The sequence below is a fragment of the Vipera ursinii genome (assembly GCF_947247035.1).
Source record: "Vipera ursinii genome assembly, chromosome: 2".
In the NCBI taxonomy this organism is placed as follows: domain Eukaryota; kingdom Metazoa; phylum Chordata; class Lepidosauria; order Squamata; family Viperidae; genus Vipera; species Vipera ursinii.
The window spans coordinates 267,762,030-267,778,417 of NC_139513.1; the positions used below are offsets into that span (position 1 = coordinate 267,762,030).

General features: G+C 41.7%; 2 protein-coding genes across 8 annotated transcripts in view; one reads left to right on the top strand and one right to left on the bottom strand.

Annotated features, from left to right (window-relative positions):
• Positions 1-8,167, bottom strand: part of NDUFAF2 (NADH:ubiquinone oxidoreductase complex assembly factor 2) — a 40,532-nt gene extending 32,365 nt beyond the window's left edge. Inside the window, exon 1 of the mRNA XM_083356311.1 lies at positions 7,924-8,167. Coding sequence (XP_083212437.1) covers positions 7,924-8,050 — 127 coding nt within the window. The 5' untranslated portion in view covers positions 8,051-8,167. The remainder of the gene's footprint in view (positions 1-7,923) is intronic.
• Positions 8,168-8,586: 419 nt separating this feature from the next.
• ERCC8 (ERCC excision repair 8, CSA ubiquitin ligase complex subunit) overlaps positions 8,587-16,388 on the top strand; it is a 35,643-nt gene continuing 27,841 nt past the window's right edge. The window contains exons 1-4 of one of the 7 annotated variants that reach the window (XM_083356297.1): positions 8,609-8,690; positions 9,992-10,248; positions 13,572-13,667; positions 15,011-15,112. In XM_083356297.1, the coding sequence (XP_083212423.1) occupies positions 10,130-10,248; positions 13,572-13,667; positions 15,011-15,112 (317 nt within the window). In that variant the 5' untranslated portion in view covers positions 8,609-8,690; positions 9,992-10,129. Of the gene's footprint in view, positions 8,691-9,991; positions 10,249-12,560; positions 12,746-13,571; positions 13,668-15,010; positions 15,113-15,623; positions 15,848-16,388 lie in introns of those variants that run through there. The other 6 variants (XM_083356295.1, XM_083356300.1, XM_083356296.1 and 3 more) reach the window with 6 other exon arrangements.

The window sequence follows — 16,388 nt, forward strand, 5'->3', positions numbered from 1 at the left end:
GTAGAAATGCAGTGCCAAATTACGATGGAAGAAAAAACAAACAGAGCAAGTAAAACAAATTTGAGTGCCTTCACCTTTGATATCTTGCTTTGGTACCTACCTATAAAGCATGCCTGGAACAATCTTTGTCCCCGGCCCCCAGATATGATGGGCCCCAAATCTGCACGTCTTTAGAAAAACTGTTAAAAAGTATTAAAATCTTTTCTTCCAGGCATTTGTGTCCCCATTTCATTGTCTAATTATCCTGTTTGGTTGCCATTTTATATGTCATACATTTTTAACATTGTACGATATTTTTCTTTATTATCTGCTTCTAATGTACACCACAAAAGTCACATTGAGTTGAGAGCCCCTATAAATCCATTTACTAGATAAATATTTACTAAAGATGGATGAAGAAATGTTAAGAAAAACAAAGCCTGGCAGAAATATACAGTAGTCAACGTATGTGGTCTCTTGCAAGGACAGTTTATCAAACAAAGTGGAAATGGTTATGCTATGAGAACTTGTTTCTGTTCATTTTGTTATATGCAAGTGAGAGTTGGTTATATCAGGATGCTATGAAATGGGATTTATTTATTCTTCATACTTCTAGACTATATCACATAAGTGGCTCCAAGTGGTTTAAAATAGAAAGTGTGTACAGTAAAAGAAGAATAAATGTTTGATTAGTTAATATGGATTGGACACAAAAGTGAATGATCTGTACAACAGTTCTATATTGAGAGACTTAAGGTTAGGGCTAAAAAAAAAAGTTAGTGTATGAATTGGTGTACTGATATGGTAGAAGCAAGTATTGTTTCCAAAAAGAAAATAATAGAAAAATATAGTGAACAGTGTTGGTATAAATTAGATCTAGCTGTTTCTTCTCTATTCTAACTTTACAGACTAAAAAGTCAGTTTTCTGAACCACAAGTTGGGAGGCAAATACATATTATTTGTCATAAATAACATGGGACAGTCTAATCATATATAACAGAGTTTTTCTTTCTTCCAATTTTTTCATGTTGTTAAAAAATGAAAACAAAAAATGGAACTGTAGCCGCTATGATTCAATGTAGCGTTTGAATACTACAAGAAACAATTACTTTAAAAAGAAAAAATGTGTGAACCAATAGTAAATATAGTATATTGATATTTTTCCCCCAAAGTATTCTCCACATAAGTTTACCAGCATAACCTGTGAAGAAACTACTGCCTGTGCTTTACACAACGCAGGATATTATAAATATGCTGCTGATATAAATCTAAAACCACACTGCCTCCTTCTGGACAAAAATTGTACATAAATTTTTAAAGAAATTGAAAATTGCAGAAACATATCACCAATTACCAGGAGACAAGCTCATTCACTTTACTACAAAAAATAAATTAATGTAACATTTATAAATTATATCCAGTGTATCAGGTTGTACAGTAATTTGGTAATACAACTGACAGATTACAGTATTCAGTTTTGGATTCTTCTTTATTTCCTTTCTACCACTTTGGCTATCGAGGGATACAATTCTTGAATACTTAAGAAATATAATAAAATCATAGCAAGTACAATGAACTTATATAATTGGGGAATGGTAGGAGGGAGAAATAAAAAGTGGTTAATCAGTGATCAACAAATGAGCTGACTAATATATTTATTTATTATTTATTTATTTTATTTATTAGTTTTTTATAAACCGCCCTTCTCCCGAGGGACTCGGGGCGGTGTACAGAGGAAGGAAGGTATACAGATTGAACAATAAAGATAATAAGAAACACTAATGAACACAAACTGGGACCCCAATTAACGCTATCATGCCAGGCCAGCCTGCTGAAACAGGAAAGTTTTTAAGTCGCGACGGAAGGTACGGAGGTCAGGGGCCATCCGGATTTCTGTTGGTAAGGTGTTCCAGAGGGCTGGCGCACCCACTGAGAATGCCCTCCCCCTGGGGGCCACCAGCCGACATTCCTTGAGCGGTGGCACCCTGAGGAGGCCCTCTCTGTGGGAGCGCACAGGACGGTGGGGTGCTGACATCGGCAGAAGGTGCTCCCGAAGGTAGTCCGGACCCATGCCATGTAGGGCTTTGTAAGTCATCGTTAGCACCTTGAACTTCACACGGAAGGCAGCCGGAAGCCAGTGCAGCGCACGGAGGAGAGGTGTGATATGGGAGTATCGGGAGGCTCCCAAGAGTGTCCGTGCCGCCGCACTTTGCACCAGTTGAAGCTTCCGAGTGGATCTCAAGGGCAGCCCCATGTAGAGAGCGTTACAATAGTCTAGGCGAGATGTCACAAGGGCATGGGTGACTGTACGTAAGGAATCCAGGTCCAGATAAGGCCGTAGTTGGCGAGTTAGTCGAACCCGGGAGAAGGCCCCCTTGGTCACAGCTCCAATGTGGTCTTCCAGGGAGAGCTGCGAGTCTAGGAGGACACCCAGGTTGCGGGCCCTATCAACAGGGGGAAGTAACTTGTCCCCAATGTTAAGCAGTGGGACGTTCTGGATCTCCTGGCTTCCCGGTACGTACAGCCATTCAGTCTTGTCCGGGTTCAGTTGAAGCCTGTTTCTCCCCATCCATTCCCGGACCGCTTTCAGGCAGCGGGACATCACGTCTAGGGCATCACTGATATTGTTTGGAGTTGAGATAAAAAGCTGGGTGTCATCAGCATACTGATGGTACCCTACTCCAAAACTGCGAATGATCTCACCCAGCGGTTTCATGTAGATGTTGAACAGGAGAGGCGAGAGGACCGACCCCTGAGGGACTCCGCAAGCGAGAGGCCTCGGGGTCGACCTCTGTCCCCCTGTCAGCACCGACTGCGAGCGACCCTGGAGAAAGGAGGAGAACCAACGCAGAACCGTGCCTCCCACTCCCAGTCCCCTGAGGCGTCGCAGCAAGATACCATGGTCGATGGTATCGAAAGCCGCCGAGAGGTCTAATAAGACTAGGACAGAGGAATGGCCCCTGTCCCGGGCTCTCCAGAGATCATTCATCAGAGCGACCAATGCCGTCTCCGTGCTGTAGCCCGGCCTGAAACCCGATTGGTACGGGTCTAGATAAACCGCTTCATCCAGGATCTGAGGAAGTTGGTGCGCCACCACGCTCTCAACAACCTTCGCAAGGAAGCGAAGATTGGAGACTGGACGAAAGTTATTCAAAGAGGATGGGTCCAAGGTGGGCTTCTTGAGGAGAGGTCTCACCACCGCCTCCTTCAAGGCGGTGGGGAAGTGACCCTCACTCAGAGAAGCAGAGATGACTGCTAGGAACCAGCCTCGTGTCGCCTCTCGAGCTGCATAGGCCAGCCAGGAAGGGCACGGGTCCAGTAAGCATGTGGAGGAGCTTAACCTTCTCATAATCCTGTCCACTTCCTTAGGAGTTACAGGATCAAATTCTTCCCAGATGACGTCGACAAGACTGTCCATGTCTTGTTCTTCCATCTCAGCCCAGTTGGAGTCCAGACCAGTTCGAATCCGAGCGATTTTATCCAGCAGATATTGACCAAATTCCTCGGCTCGACCCTGCAAGGGTTCCTCCCTCACCTCTTGGTTTAATAGGGAGCGAGTCACCCTGAACAAGGCAGCTGGGCGATTATCTGCGGACGCGATGAGGGTGGAAAAGTAGTTGGATTTTGCCACCCTTATCGCAGCGAGATAAGACCTGGTGAGGATTCTTAGTCGCAATCGGTCGGATTCGGATCGACTGGACCTCCAACGGCTCTCTAGGCCCCGTCTCCGACGCTTCATCTCCCGGAGCTCCTCGGTGAACCATGGGGCTCGCTGGGATCTGCGCCGGGTCAGAGGCCGCAAGGGTACAACTCGGTCCAGAGCCTCCGTGGCTGCCTTTTCCCAGGCTTCCACTAAGGCTTCCGCCGAGCTGTGAGCAGGGGGTGCATGCGAGTCCCTAAGCGCTGCCTGGAACTTATCAGGGTCCATTAGGCGCCTAGGGCGGTACCATCTGACTGGCACCGTGCACCCACGGTGGGGGGTGGCAAGGGGGAAGTCTAGCCGCAGGAGGTGGTGATCGGTCCATGACAGGGGCGTAACAGTTGTGGCACCCCCACCGACATCATCACGCCACCGTCCAGACAAGAACACCAAGTCTGGGTTGTGGCCTCTCTCATGAGTCGGCCCAGAAATTATTTGCAACAGGTCCATGGCCGTCATGGAAGCCATGAACTCCCGAGCCAGTTCGGACGATCCTCCCAGGGACGGTAGATTAAAGTCGCCCAAGACCATGAGTCTTGGGAATTCAACCACCAACCCTGAGAGGACATCGAGTAGCTCGGGTAGGGCCGCCGCTGCACGATTAGGTGGTAGGTACGCCAGCAGCAGACCCAGCTGCGCCCCTGGGCCGAATCTCAGTAGGAGAGACTCACACCCGACCATCTGAGGGACGGTGGTCTCTCGCGGGCTAAGGGATTCCCTGATGATAACTGCCACTCCCCCGCCCCTCCCATGAGCCCGGGGCTGGTGCAGTACCTGGAAACCTGGCGGGCAGAGGTCAACCAGAGGAACACCCCCCTCTGGGCCCAGCCAGGTTTCCGTGATGCAGGCCAGGTCCGCATGCTCACTCTCCAATAGGTCACGAATGAGGTGAGCTTTGTTGGCTGCGGACCTTGCATTCAGGTAGACCAGCCTCAGCATGGGAGGGTGCGCACCTTTGCTCCCGGGTCCTCCGGGGGAGAACAGAGGGTCGGAGCGTCTCACCGCCTTTACAGAGCGGAGATGACACTCCCGGTGACGATACGGCCCTCTGTCTGTGCACCTTCTGCCATTCCCCACCATCCTAGGGATGGGACGTTCGTCAGTACGCCACTGGGTGTTATCGGCGACTGGCCCTCGTTGTACGCCGTCGCGAACGGCCGTGGGCCTGGCATGCGTTATGGTGGTTGGAAGGTGTGCCTTTCCCGCGCAACCATAGTCTCCTCCCTCCCCCCTCCCTAACCCCACAAAAAACTTAGCTAAGAACTTAATCAGGGGCCTCTTGATGGGAATGTGCTGGAGGCCCCTGACCCTGCCCGGCCATCTCTCAGAGGCCCAGTGGTTGGGCCCGTCATCAAGATTGGATGTGATGCAGGCGGGTCGCACCCAGGAGAGTGGGGAACCCCTGAGGGCGTGCAGTGCTATGCTAGAGTATTGAACGGGCATAGTCACAGGTGGTTCCAGGAAGGCTGTCCCCTGGATGGTGAATTTGCAGGAGGGTCGAGCCGGGTAGGTGCGTATCTGGATCGTCGCCCTGCCACTGCCACTTGGCCGGGCGAACCCCCAGAAGCAGGCCACTCCTCATCCTCTCACGATGGGTTGTGTCTCTGCTTCCGGAGGTGGTCCAGAACGTACTCTGGGTGAGGCATACCCCATAGAGCTCTCACCACTATGGGGTAGCAGGTGTATGGCCCAGCCACTCTGCCACCGTGGCTAGCACCCAGGCCCGTTATGTCCTGTGGGGAAAGAATGGGCAAAGATGGGTGAGAATGGGCAGAAGGCAGGATGGAGGGATCCATTAATTGGCGTCAGCTCCGGTGGTTCAGCCGCCCCAAACAGTTCCCTCCCTGATCCTCTGGGCGTTGTTCCCAGCCGCAGTTCCATGGCCCCTATTGGTTGGGGACCGTCCAGAGCGTGGCATCTCAGAGGTACGGGAGTCCCTGGTGTCATGCCCCTGGTGTTGCCGTCTCCGATCAAGATGTTTCGAGGAGGTGGGTCGGGCCGTCGCCTCCATTGTCCAGCGTCTCCTTTGGTGCGCATCTTTCGGAGGCACCGCCGTCCAGGGGCAGCCCACGGTGGTCGAGACGCCGCACCGCTGCTCTTACCGCCGAAGATGCCGCCGCCATCCGGGAGCCGGTCAGGGGCAGAGCAGAGCCTTCGGCCCCTCCTGTATGGCTGCGAGGGCTGCCGTGGTCCAGGGTTGTTGTGGTCCAGGGGCGGTCTCTCACCTCCGGCGCCGCCGATGCCTCCGCCTCCGCCACCCAGCTGGTCCAGCTGGTCCGCGGCGTCTCCGCTGATAACCTGGAGACGCCGCCGTCGCCCGGGAGCCGGTGGGGGGGGGGCCGGGGCAGAGCTTTTAACTTTGTAAAATTATGTAGTTATATTTATATACAATATTCCCTTTAATCTGACTCAGTAAACATCTGCTTATACCAATAATTTTAATCATTCCAATACATTGTGCACCAATGTTTATGTGTCTCTTAGCAGGTAAAGAAAATCCAGTTCAAGCAAGTTGTTACCTATAACTTGTTTCATATCTCTAATATCATTTGTGTAACTCATTTTTTTTCTCTTTTGGCATATCATTTAATACTCTCAAACCTAGGTTCAAATGTCAGGTTCAAATTTAGTCATGCTGAGCTAAATATAGTGTGGAAATATTTGTTCAAATTACATTCTGAAGCACACATTCCTAGTTTTATTTTTCACAAACTGACTGGATCAGAATAGAAATATGCTTTACAATAATGGTTCTCAAAGTCTGGTCTGAGGACCACTGAGACTCTTGGGGGATCCATAAAGTCTAATAATTTTAAATTTCTTACCTCTAATTTCTAATACAGTACATATTGATAAATATAACCCATGTAAACCAAAACTCTTTGCTACTTTTAAGGATATAAAAGCATCCTAAAATGTATGATAATCACTGTTTTAGCTATCTATTAGGATGCATCTTTTTTCCTTTTATGTTGTTTGCAGCACAAATTTCTATATATAGAGTGAAAACTGCTTTCCATATACCGTATGTCTAGTTGGGAAATATGTATGAAAATAAACATTAATATTAATGTCTTTCTTTAAACTGCAGGCTGATTTTGCAATTAGATAATAGTTTTGTGATTTGTAACCACTGACCATAATCTGTAGTCCTAAGACTGACCTTGAGTTGTCCTTAAGGGACTTTATCAAATACATGGCAAAAGAATCATATCAACTGTATCTAAGTAATGTTCTTTAAAAATAAATCTATTTAATTTGCATTCTGCCCCTATTTGTTCTTAATAGAAATGCAGCAGTGACAATTTTGTCAGAGAATGTGTCTGAATACACATATTATGCACAGTGTAGTAGGTTTGGTTTGAGGTTGATATGGTTGTATTTTAAGAACAAAACCATTATGAACCACAGTGTATAACTTGATGTACTGTCTCAACTAAACCTTTGGCTATTATGGTTATTCATTAGAAGATGTTTATTTCTGGTAATGAAACTAGAAGGCACCAAATGGAAGTGATTAATTCTAGCCCAGTCAGAAAAATTCACTACATACGGTAAGAGCATGATGTAATCACTGATAATTTACTATTATCAATGAATACTACACTGCCAAAATTAATATAAAGAATTTTATACTTCACTTTCCTTACCATTAATAAATCTTAGTCAAGACATATATTCCTGCTATTTCAAACATCAGATATTTACCATTAAGAAGACCAAACTGATAGCCAAAACTTAAGCAATCTATTTTATAGCAAAAATACTGTGGAAGATGATTAATAACCTGATATCACATTATAATACAGGTAGTCCTCGATTTACAACAGTACATTTAGTGACCTTTCAAAGTTACAAAGGCACTGAAAAAAGTAAGGACTGTTTTTCACACTTATGACCATTGCAGCATCCTCATGGTCATGTGATCAAAATCCAGATGCTTGTCAACTGACTCCCATTTATATTATTTCCAATCTTTGTTACTTAAGTTATAAGATACATACAATTTTGCTTCATCTGCTGATTGAATATCTATATCTATATCTATATAAAATAACTGTATGCGCGTCTGGAATATATATATAATCACAAACTATAATTTACTGTCTAGCCAACTGTAGGATGCCAACTACTGATAGTTTAGTTTATAAACCATGATTAAGGAAACCCCGGTTTGGATAAAACCAGCGACGAAGTGGAGCATACATACGACCGACCGTAGGCGACCATCTCGTCTCGCTCACCTGCCCAAGTTTTGTGCTGCGGGATCCGATAATACTTGTTTCCAAAGAGGTCGATGCCCACGTACTCGCTCCCTGGCCCAATAAAGCGCTGCTTTAGCAAGCGCAGAAACCGCCATACGCCGCTCATCCCAGGCGAAGGGCGTTGCGAGGCCGCAAACCACAATCACACCCCCCCCCCAAATATCAGTACACGAGTGGAATAAACACGCTAGAATAAATCCTCGCCCGCCCCTTTCCGTCAGAAGCCACACCTACACCTCCTTCCGGCCCAGAATGTCCATCTTGTTTATTAGAGATACTAAAATTGAAGAAAAGACATCCTACATTGTTTTTAAAAAAAGTTATTTTATGTTAAAAACCCCAGTTTACTAACGGCCGAATGGCTATCTGTTAATAACATTCATGTGAAAAATTATCTTCTGGACAGCATTTTGGGAGAATGGAAATATTTCAAATTGACACTTGAAGTCAAAGAAGCCGCTGCTTTTTCGTATCTTTTCGTAAACGTTTCTCTATGCTTCTGAGCCTGACGCGTTCGACGCTGAGGCATTCTGAGCCGGTCCTTTTCTGACCGATGACGTTTCAATACCAAGGTTTCCTATTGGCTAAGAGAGCGACGCTTTGAGCCAATGGGCGCGAGACGATTTCGCGGCGTGGTGGCGTCGCAGTCGCTGGTTCTTCCTTTTGGCTATGCTGGGTTTTCTTTCCGCTCGTCAGGTGGGAGTAGATGACCCGCTGAGGCTCCGCCGGGCGGAGGCTACGAGGAGGTAAAGCCGCCTTCCTGCTTCCCGGACTGCGATAGTCTCCTCAGGCCACACGTGATCACGGAGGGTCTTGCACAGCCTCAGCGTCACAATAAACGCCTCAGACCCGGCTTCGTGGGGTGGCGCTCTGATAGATGATCATGGCCTTCAAGTCAGTGTTGACTCCTGGCGACCAGCTGGGCAGGTCCCTGCAGTTTTCTTGGGAAAATTTCAGAAGTGGTTTGCCAGTCTCCTCCGTAGGGCTGAGAGAGGGACTGGTCCAAGGCCACCCAGCTAGCTTTGTGCTTAAGGTGGGATTAGAACTTTAGGCAGGAAAAATCAAATGCATAGGTATAGTATAGGTGGTACCTTGCTCAATAGTACTAACTGTGAGAGGGATCTCGGAGTCTTAGTAGACAATCACTTCAATATGAGCCAGCAGTATGCTGCAGCTGCCAAAAAAGCCAACACAGTGCTAGGCTGCATTAACAGGGATAGAATCAAGATCAAGTGAAGTACTAATACCGCTTTACAATGCTTTGGTAAGGCCACACCTGGAATACTCCATCCAGTTTTGGTCACCACGATGTAAAAAAAGATGTCGAGACTCTAGAAAGGGTACAGAGAAGAGCAACAAAGATGATTAGGGGGCTGGAGGCTAAAACATATAGGGAACGGTTGCTGGAATTGGGTATGTGTAGTTTAATAAAGAGAAGGGTGAGGGGTGACATGATAGCAGTGTTCCAATATCTCAGGGGCTGCTACAAAGAAGAGGGAGTCAAGCTATTCTCCAAAGCACCTGAAAGCAGGACAAGAAGCAATGGATGGAAACTAGTCAAGGAGAGAAGCAACCTAGAATTAAGGAGAAACTTCCTGACAGAACAATTAACCAGTGGAACAACCTGCCTCCAGAGGTGGTGAATGCTCCAACACTGGAGGTTTTTAAGAAGAGACTGGACAGCCATTTGCCTGAAATGGTATAGGGTTTCCTGCCTGAGCAGGGGGTTGGACTAGATGACCTCCAAGGTCCCTTCAAACTTTATATTATTATTATTATTATTATTATTACTATTATTATTATTATTATTATATTCCAATTTCTAGCTGATGCCTTCACCACCACTCCAACTAACTGTCTTTGATAACAACAACAATACTATCTTGGGGAGGCCGGTGTGTGGTGTAGTTGGTTCACATGGTGTGGTAGGATGGAGGGTTTGTTGTCACTGTGTTGGGGAGAAGGAGCACGGGGAGAGGCTCAGCTAATCTCAATGTACACATGTTGTGCTTTGGCAATAAAGGTTTATTATTATCTTACTAATAAGGCTGAAAGGCGTCACGTGGGAGAGAATTGCAAAAAAAGAAATAGCATTGACTAGCACTAGCCCTCCTTGCAAGTATACAAATTAGCAAGCAAGACTGATCATGTGCTGGAAAGATTCACTGCGTAGAGGGGAGCAGAAATGCCCTTTCTAGTGCCATTCCTAGCAAGTGAAAGAATTGTATGGACACAATGTGCAAGAAAGCATCTGTATGAATGTACCCTTGTTCAAGCATCCTTGGTTGCACATATACTTAGCCTGTAAGTATAGGGTCATTTTCAGCTTTATTTCAGGGGGGATTTTGTTTTATTCTGCAATTAGGAACTGATGCCCCTAGTTCCATCAGTGTAGCTGCAGATTCAAAAATGGCATTTGGATGGGGAAAGGGACATCAATCGACCTATGAATGTGTGCTCATATGGAGCCATATAATGAAATGTTAAAAAAACTAGTACCTTTATGTTTCTCCCATGCATTAAATATGCAGTTTCTAAATGTATGGGAGAGAACCATCTGTGTGATCACAACTTTCTTTCTAAGGTTATTTGGGAAATAAGTGTCAAAAATATTGCTCTAAGCTTTGAGAAAAGATGAAACAATACTGATGTAAGTAAAACGTAAGCTACAATTTGGTGGTCCAGCTCACAGAAATAGAAACACAATATGCTTGTAATTCCTTTAGAAGGAAATCTGACTTCATGGGTCATTGAATGACCAGAACTAGCAAATGTATCTAGGATTGCAATTTACCTTGAAAGAAACCAATATTGAAGTTATTGAGAACTATTTTCTAAATAATATATTCTGTAAACTCAAAAAAGCTAATGTAACATATTAAAATAGTAATAGGAATGTCAGTCCAAGCATCCTTTGAAATTCTAGGATTGACTTCTTTCATGTAAGTGTGGATTTCTAGTTATGCTAAAGAAATGGTCAAAAAATAGTGAAGACATTGAGCAAGGTTCTATCTGTATTGATGGAGGACATAGCACATTATACAAATTAATATGTATTTGTATTTTTGATAAGTTAAAAAGTTAAAAACTTATTATTAATGTGATCCAAACGTGGAAATAATAGACAAAAAAGAATAAAGAAGCAGATAATATTTTATAATTTTGTTAACCACTTGAGGAATCAATGTAATAATAAGTAATAATATGCCATTATATGTGGAATGGCTATTGTCATGCACAGTGCAATATGCAATATTGACATTTATGGAATTACATATCCAGGAATGAATTTCTAATGTCTGTTCAATTCAGAATTTGCCACATAAAATGAGACTATACCATTTCTAAGAGAAGATCATCCAACATTTTCCTTAATAATTCCAGCAAAATTTGGTTCACCATATCGCAAAGCACTCAAGTTTCACTGATAGAGTTTATGTCTACTTCAGGAGAAATTTATGGCTCATTACTTTTTCTACCCTTTAGTTCTAATCTTGCTTCTGGAGAAAGAATATATTATATTTAATAGATAGAATTGAATAATCTATTTTATATGTACTACCTGACACAGTGGGAAAAGATGAAATGTAGATAAATTCTTTGTAAATCCTAAAATTATAATGATAGAATCCTTTTATAGGAAATGGGGTATATGATTTTTTAAATTCTCAATCATTGTGAGTCATTCAAGGCATCTTAAGGCTACTTTTCACCAAATTTGTAACATAAATATTTTAAATTAAAAAAGGAAATTCTAGTTTTGCCAAATCAATAGGACTTTTTTTAAAAAAGATTCATTTTTATTCATAATTTATAAAGCTTTTATAGGATAGAAACAGTTAAGTAATTCACTTAAAAATTGAAATGTTACTTGATAGAAATACAATACATAAATTCTGTTGCTTTATTTGCTTGGATTGAAGTGTTATTAACCTATCTGTGCTTATGTTTGATTGCATAATTTAGATACAAACTACTTATATTCTGGATCAAGCTGTCGTTTAATGATTTTTTTCCCCTTGCTAAAACCCCTGTGCTGGTCTGTAAAGGCAGATTCTATCATTGTTTAACAGCCCTTTGCCAGATAGCAGAACTCATGAAAATATCTTTTATCATCCAGAAATACCTTTATCTGCATGCAGAGTAGATTACAGCAGATGAGGTGAATTAGAATATAACGCAGGATATTTCCAAGGTCAAAAGACAGTAACGACTCCCAGTGTCTGCACATTTGTCTGCCGGTTATGGAGGAGCACGTGTGTCTGCCGGTTATGGAGGAGGAGAGTCCCCAGGGAGAAGGAGGAAGTCCATCCCAGAAAGGGGAGGGGTGTAAGGCACATGATCAGGAGAAGGAGGAAATATGTCATAGGGAAGGAGGAGTTGGCTACCCAGATAAGATAGCATATTATAATTTCCCCAAAATAGCCATGTGGTGGCAGCACACTCCCCGTCTGGTATTTCATAATACCACTATAAACTTGATACTGGTAGGTATGCAAATAAAAATAAATGGTTGTGATTAGCTTGTTGTCTTAAAAACCTGAGAGATATAAGAAATAAACCTGAGATATATAAGAAATAAGCATGCATACATATTGCAATAATAAGAACTGCCATTACAGGCCTAAAATAGTCTAACTTAAAGTTCAAATCACTTTTCTTCTTGAAGTGAGGATCCAACCAGGAAAGGCGACGAATTCAGTCTTCAAGAGGCAGAGGCAGGACAAGCTCTGTGATGGGTGTGATGAAAGTTTTTGGTGCCTTTCAATTCTTGAGCTTGTTGGTCCTTGAGCAGAACAAGGTCTCTAAGTTGGAGATTGGGGTGAAGATGAGACATTTGTGACTGGAGCATGACTTTGTTGCTCCCCGCCATGTTGATCCCCGCCATAATTTGAAGCAGGGTTGGATGCAGGTGGTTGCTGTGAATTGCCTAGAAGTGGAGTAGGATACATGGCTGTAATGTGCTTGTCGCTATCGCATTCTGTACACTTAACAAAGGCTTTGCCATCTTTAGCAAAATGATCATATGAAGCTGGAGAATGGCGAATTAAATCATCCCTTTTTATTGCAGGCAGGCAAGGAGATCAAACTGTCTTTTGACTATTCTGGATGAAGCTGTCGTTTAATGATTTTTTTTCCCCTTGCTAAAACCCCTATGCTGGTCTTTATAGGCGGATTCTATCATTGTTTAACAGCCCTTTGCCAGATAGCAGAACTCATGAAAATATCTTTTATCATCCAGAAATACCTTTATTTGCATGCAGAGTAGATTAGAGCAGATGAGGTGAATTAGATGATAACGCACGATATTTCCAAGGTCAAAAGACAGTAACGACTCCCAGTGTCTGCATGTGTATCTGCCGGTTATGGAGGAGCACGTGTGTCTGCCGGTTATGGAGGAGGAGAGTCCCCAGGGAGAAGAAGGAGGAAGTCCATCCCAGAAAGGGGAGGGGTGTAAGGCACATGATCAGGAGAAGGAGGAAATATGTCATAGGAAAGGAGGAGTTGGCTTACACTACTGACATCTGACAAAAGATACTGTAAATGGTAAATGTAGTGGATTGACAAATTTGATAAAATAAAATATATAATTTTAATTTTGTTTATAATTGTTTCCTTCTTAAAAGGGTATTAAGCTTGGAGTTAAATAAGAACAATGATGTTGAAAGGATTCATGGAAGTGGAATTAATACCTTGGATATTGAACTTGTTGAAAATCGATAGTATGTATATTTTATTATGCTTTTTTATGAAATTTATTTTACTGAACTGATCTGAAATATTTGCATTTTTAATTTCATGGGAAAAATTTTTCATAGAAGCATTTCAGAAAATTTACTTGCAGCATAATGAAAGATTGTCAGCCCAACTGAATAATTTTGAAATTATAATTAACAATTTTCAAATGACTATCCCAGAATGTATATATGTATATATAATGAATAGCCAACTTCCTAATATAAATTTGCATGTTAAATTGTTAATTTTTTAGCTTTTTTCCTTAGCATCTTAACATAGAGCACTCTGATATATATCCAGTGAGTTTTACTGGCTTGTTCAGAGGTCTTTTTGATTAATCCCATATGATCTCCTCTAACAGCCTTGGGTGGATTTTCTAAGCATTCTTGTTTTGGCAGCTTATTTGTTACTGTATAATTGGCTATGGTTTCCGTGTGCCACCACCTGGAAGGATCAATACAAAATTGTGGGTTAATTTTTTGTCCAGCTAATGAAAATAGAATCTAGGTAGATAACAAAATAAGCATTAAGCAAGCAATTTCCAAACCAGAGAGACAATTGACTATATGGAAATAATTGCTACTCCATATTTGGACAGAACATCAATAGAATAGAATAGAATAGAATAGAATAGAATAGAATAGAATAGAATAGAATAGAATAGAATAGAATAGAATAGAATAGATAACTTTATTGTTAGTTTGAATGTACACTAATAGATATACACTAAAATGAAATTTTATTGCATACAGCTCTCAAAGGGTCACCACCTCTGATATATACTACATAAATATGACAAAAATAAATAAACACAAAGCTTAGTTAAACCTGAAACTAGGATAAAGGTCTGCATAGGATTGGGGTTGGAGCACTTGTGGGCAGGGATACAGTACATCTATGTTTTATTTACCAGATTCAGTGTCTTAGCATGTCATGTGAACATGATTAGTGTGAAGAATTACATTAAAATATTTGCAGGTATGCCAATAAAAATAATTTCTAAGAAAATTGTTTTGTTTAGGACAACTTTTAAACTATATCAAGAATACTTTATTCTAAAATCATTATTCAGATATTTCAGTTTAAATATTTTTAGATTAAAATATTTAAAATAAAATATTTAGAGGCTGGATGACAGCACATAAAATGGTATGGTATACTAAAAAGTAAATCAGCTTGAAATTAATATATATGTTTAACATTAAAATGGTCTAATATTTTTAAATAAACTAATTTTCAACTATTTTTAAAAGATAAAATTACAAATTTGGTGGGGGAGAGTAAAGCCTACAATATATGAATTGATTCATATCTTGTTTTCTTACAGTATGTTATCAGGTGGTTCTGATGGTACTATTGTATTGTATGACCTTGAGAACTTTAGCAGAACACCATGCTATACCTGTAAAATGATTTGTTCTGTGGGAAGGTATGTACACTTAAAAACTTGTTATGAATATGTTATCTACATTACATGTTTACAGTTCACTGCTAACTCATATTTTGTCAACAAAATAAATGAAACATTATTTAAGAAACTATTTTTAGTACAATTTGTGCTATAGCATAGTTAGCATGTATGTTCTTGTACCAGGGTCAGCAAGATTGATCTTCAGCTGCCCTTTAGAAACAGGAAGAGGTTAGTTGCCATAGGGGATTGTTTGCTAGACCAAATGTATATTTTTTAATTTCATTTTTCATCTCTCTTAAAACATTTAGGAAAACAAACCAAAATTCTTAGTAGTTGCCATTAATTTGCAGTACTGGTTTAAATCAGTCCAAAGTTCCAAAGGAAATTAGTTATATAAAATGGAGGCACATAGACAAAGCAAGGAAATGTATATATATATAAAATTAAAGTGTAAACGAGTATTGTAGTAGGAAACATTAAACAAATACTTCCCATGTGTCATCATTACAGTTTTTGATTATTTCATCAGATATTCAGTTTGTCCTAAAGCGTATGAAAAACAAAGGCATTTTGCTAACTTGTGCAGACTCATCTGTGTTCAAATGAAGGTTGGCATAAAGCAATCTGATATCCTGATGGAAAGGATTGGCAGTCTGAGGTCATGGAGACTCAAGTAATCATCCCTGAATCATTTTCTCCAGTGTCTGGAAACAACTGCCAAAATTGCTGGCATAGATTTCCTGCCATTTTGAGGTAGAAATACAAAACTAATATACAATAAAGGATAAAAAAAATTAAGAAAGAATTCAGGTGAATAAATTTAAAAAGCAGGAGGGAAAGTTTATTATACTTTGTTTTATTATACTTTGTTTTGTCTGCCTGCAGTAGCTTCTCTTTCTCTTGGAGCAATTAAGTATACTTAGGACAGTCTTCTCTAACCTGAAGCTCTCTTGATGCTTTGGCTTGCAACTTTGAATCAGCCAATCTCCCTCCAGCCAATCTAATTCACATAGAATATGGGAGGCAGGAGTACTAATGTAGTCGTCATGGAAAAAAATCTTGTCTATGTGATTACTAAAAGTCGACACCTACTAGATGGCACATAATCATCATAAGCCAAGTCATATGAAGGTCACTAGATTCTGAGAGTGATGGGAAGGCGATCCTAGAATGTCACCAAACGTTGTCTCCAGGCTTTTACCATGTATGTTTTATTTTGTAGGATTGTATGTAATTTGTATTTTTGTAATCCACAGAGAGCCAGTTAAGTAAACAGTATTTACATTTCTTTTAA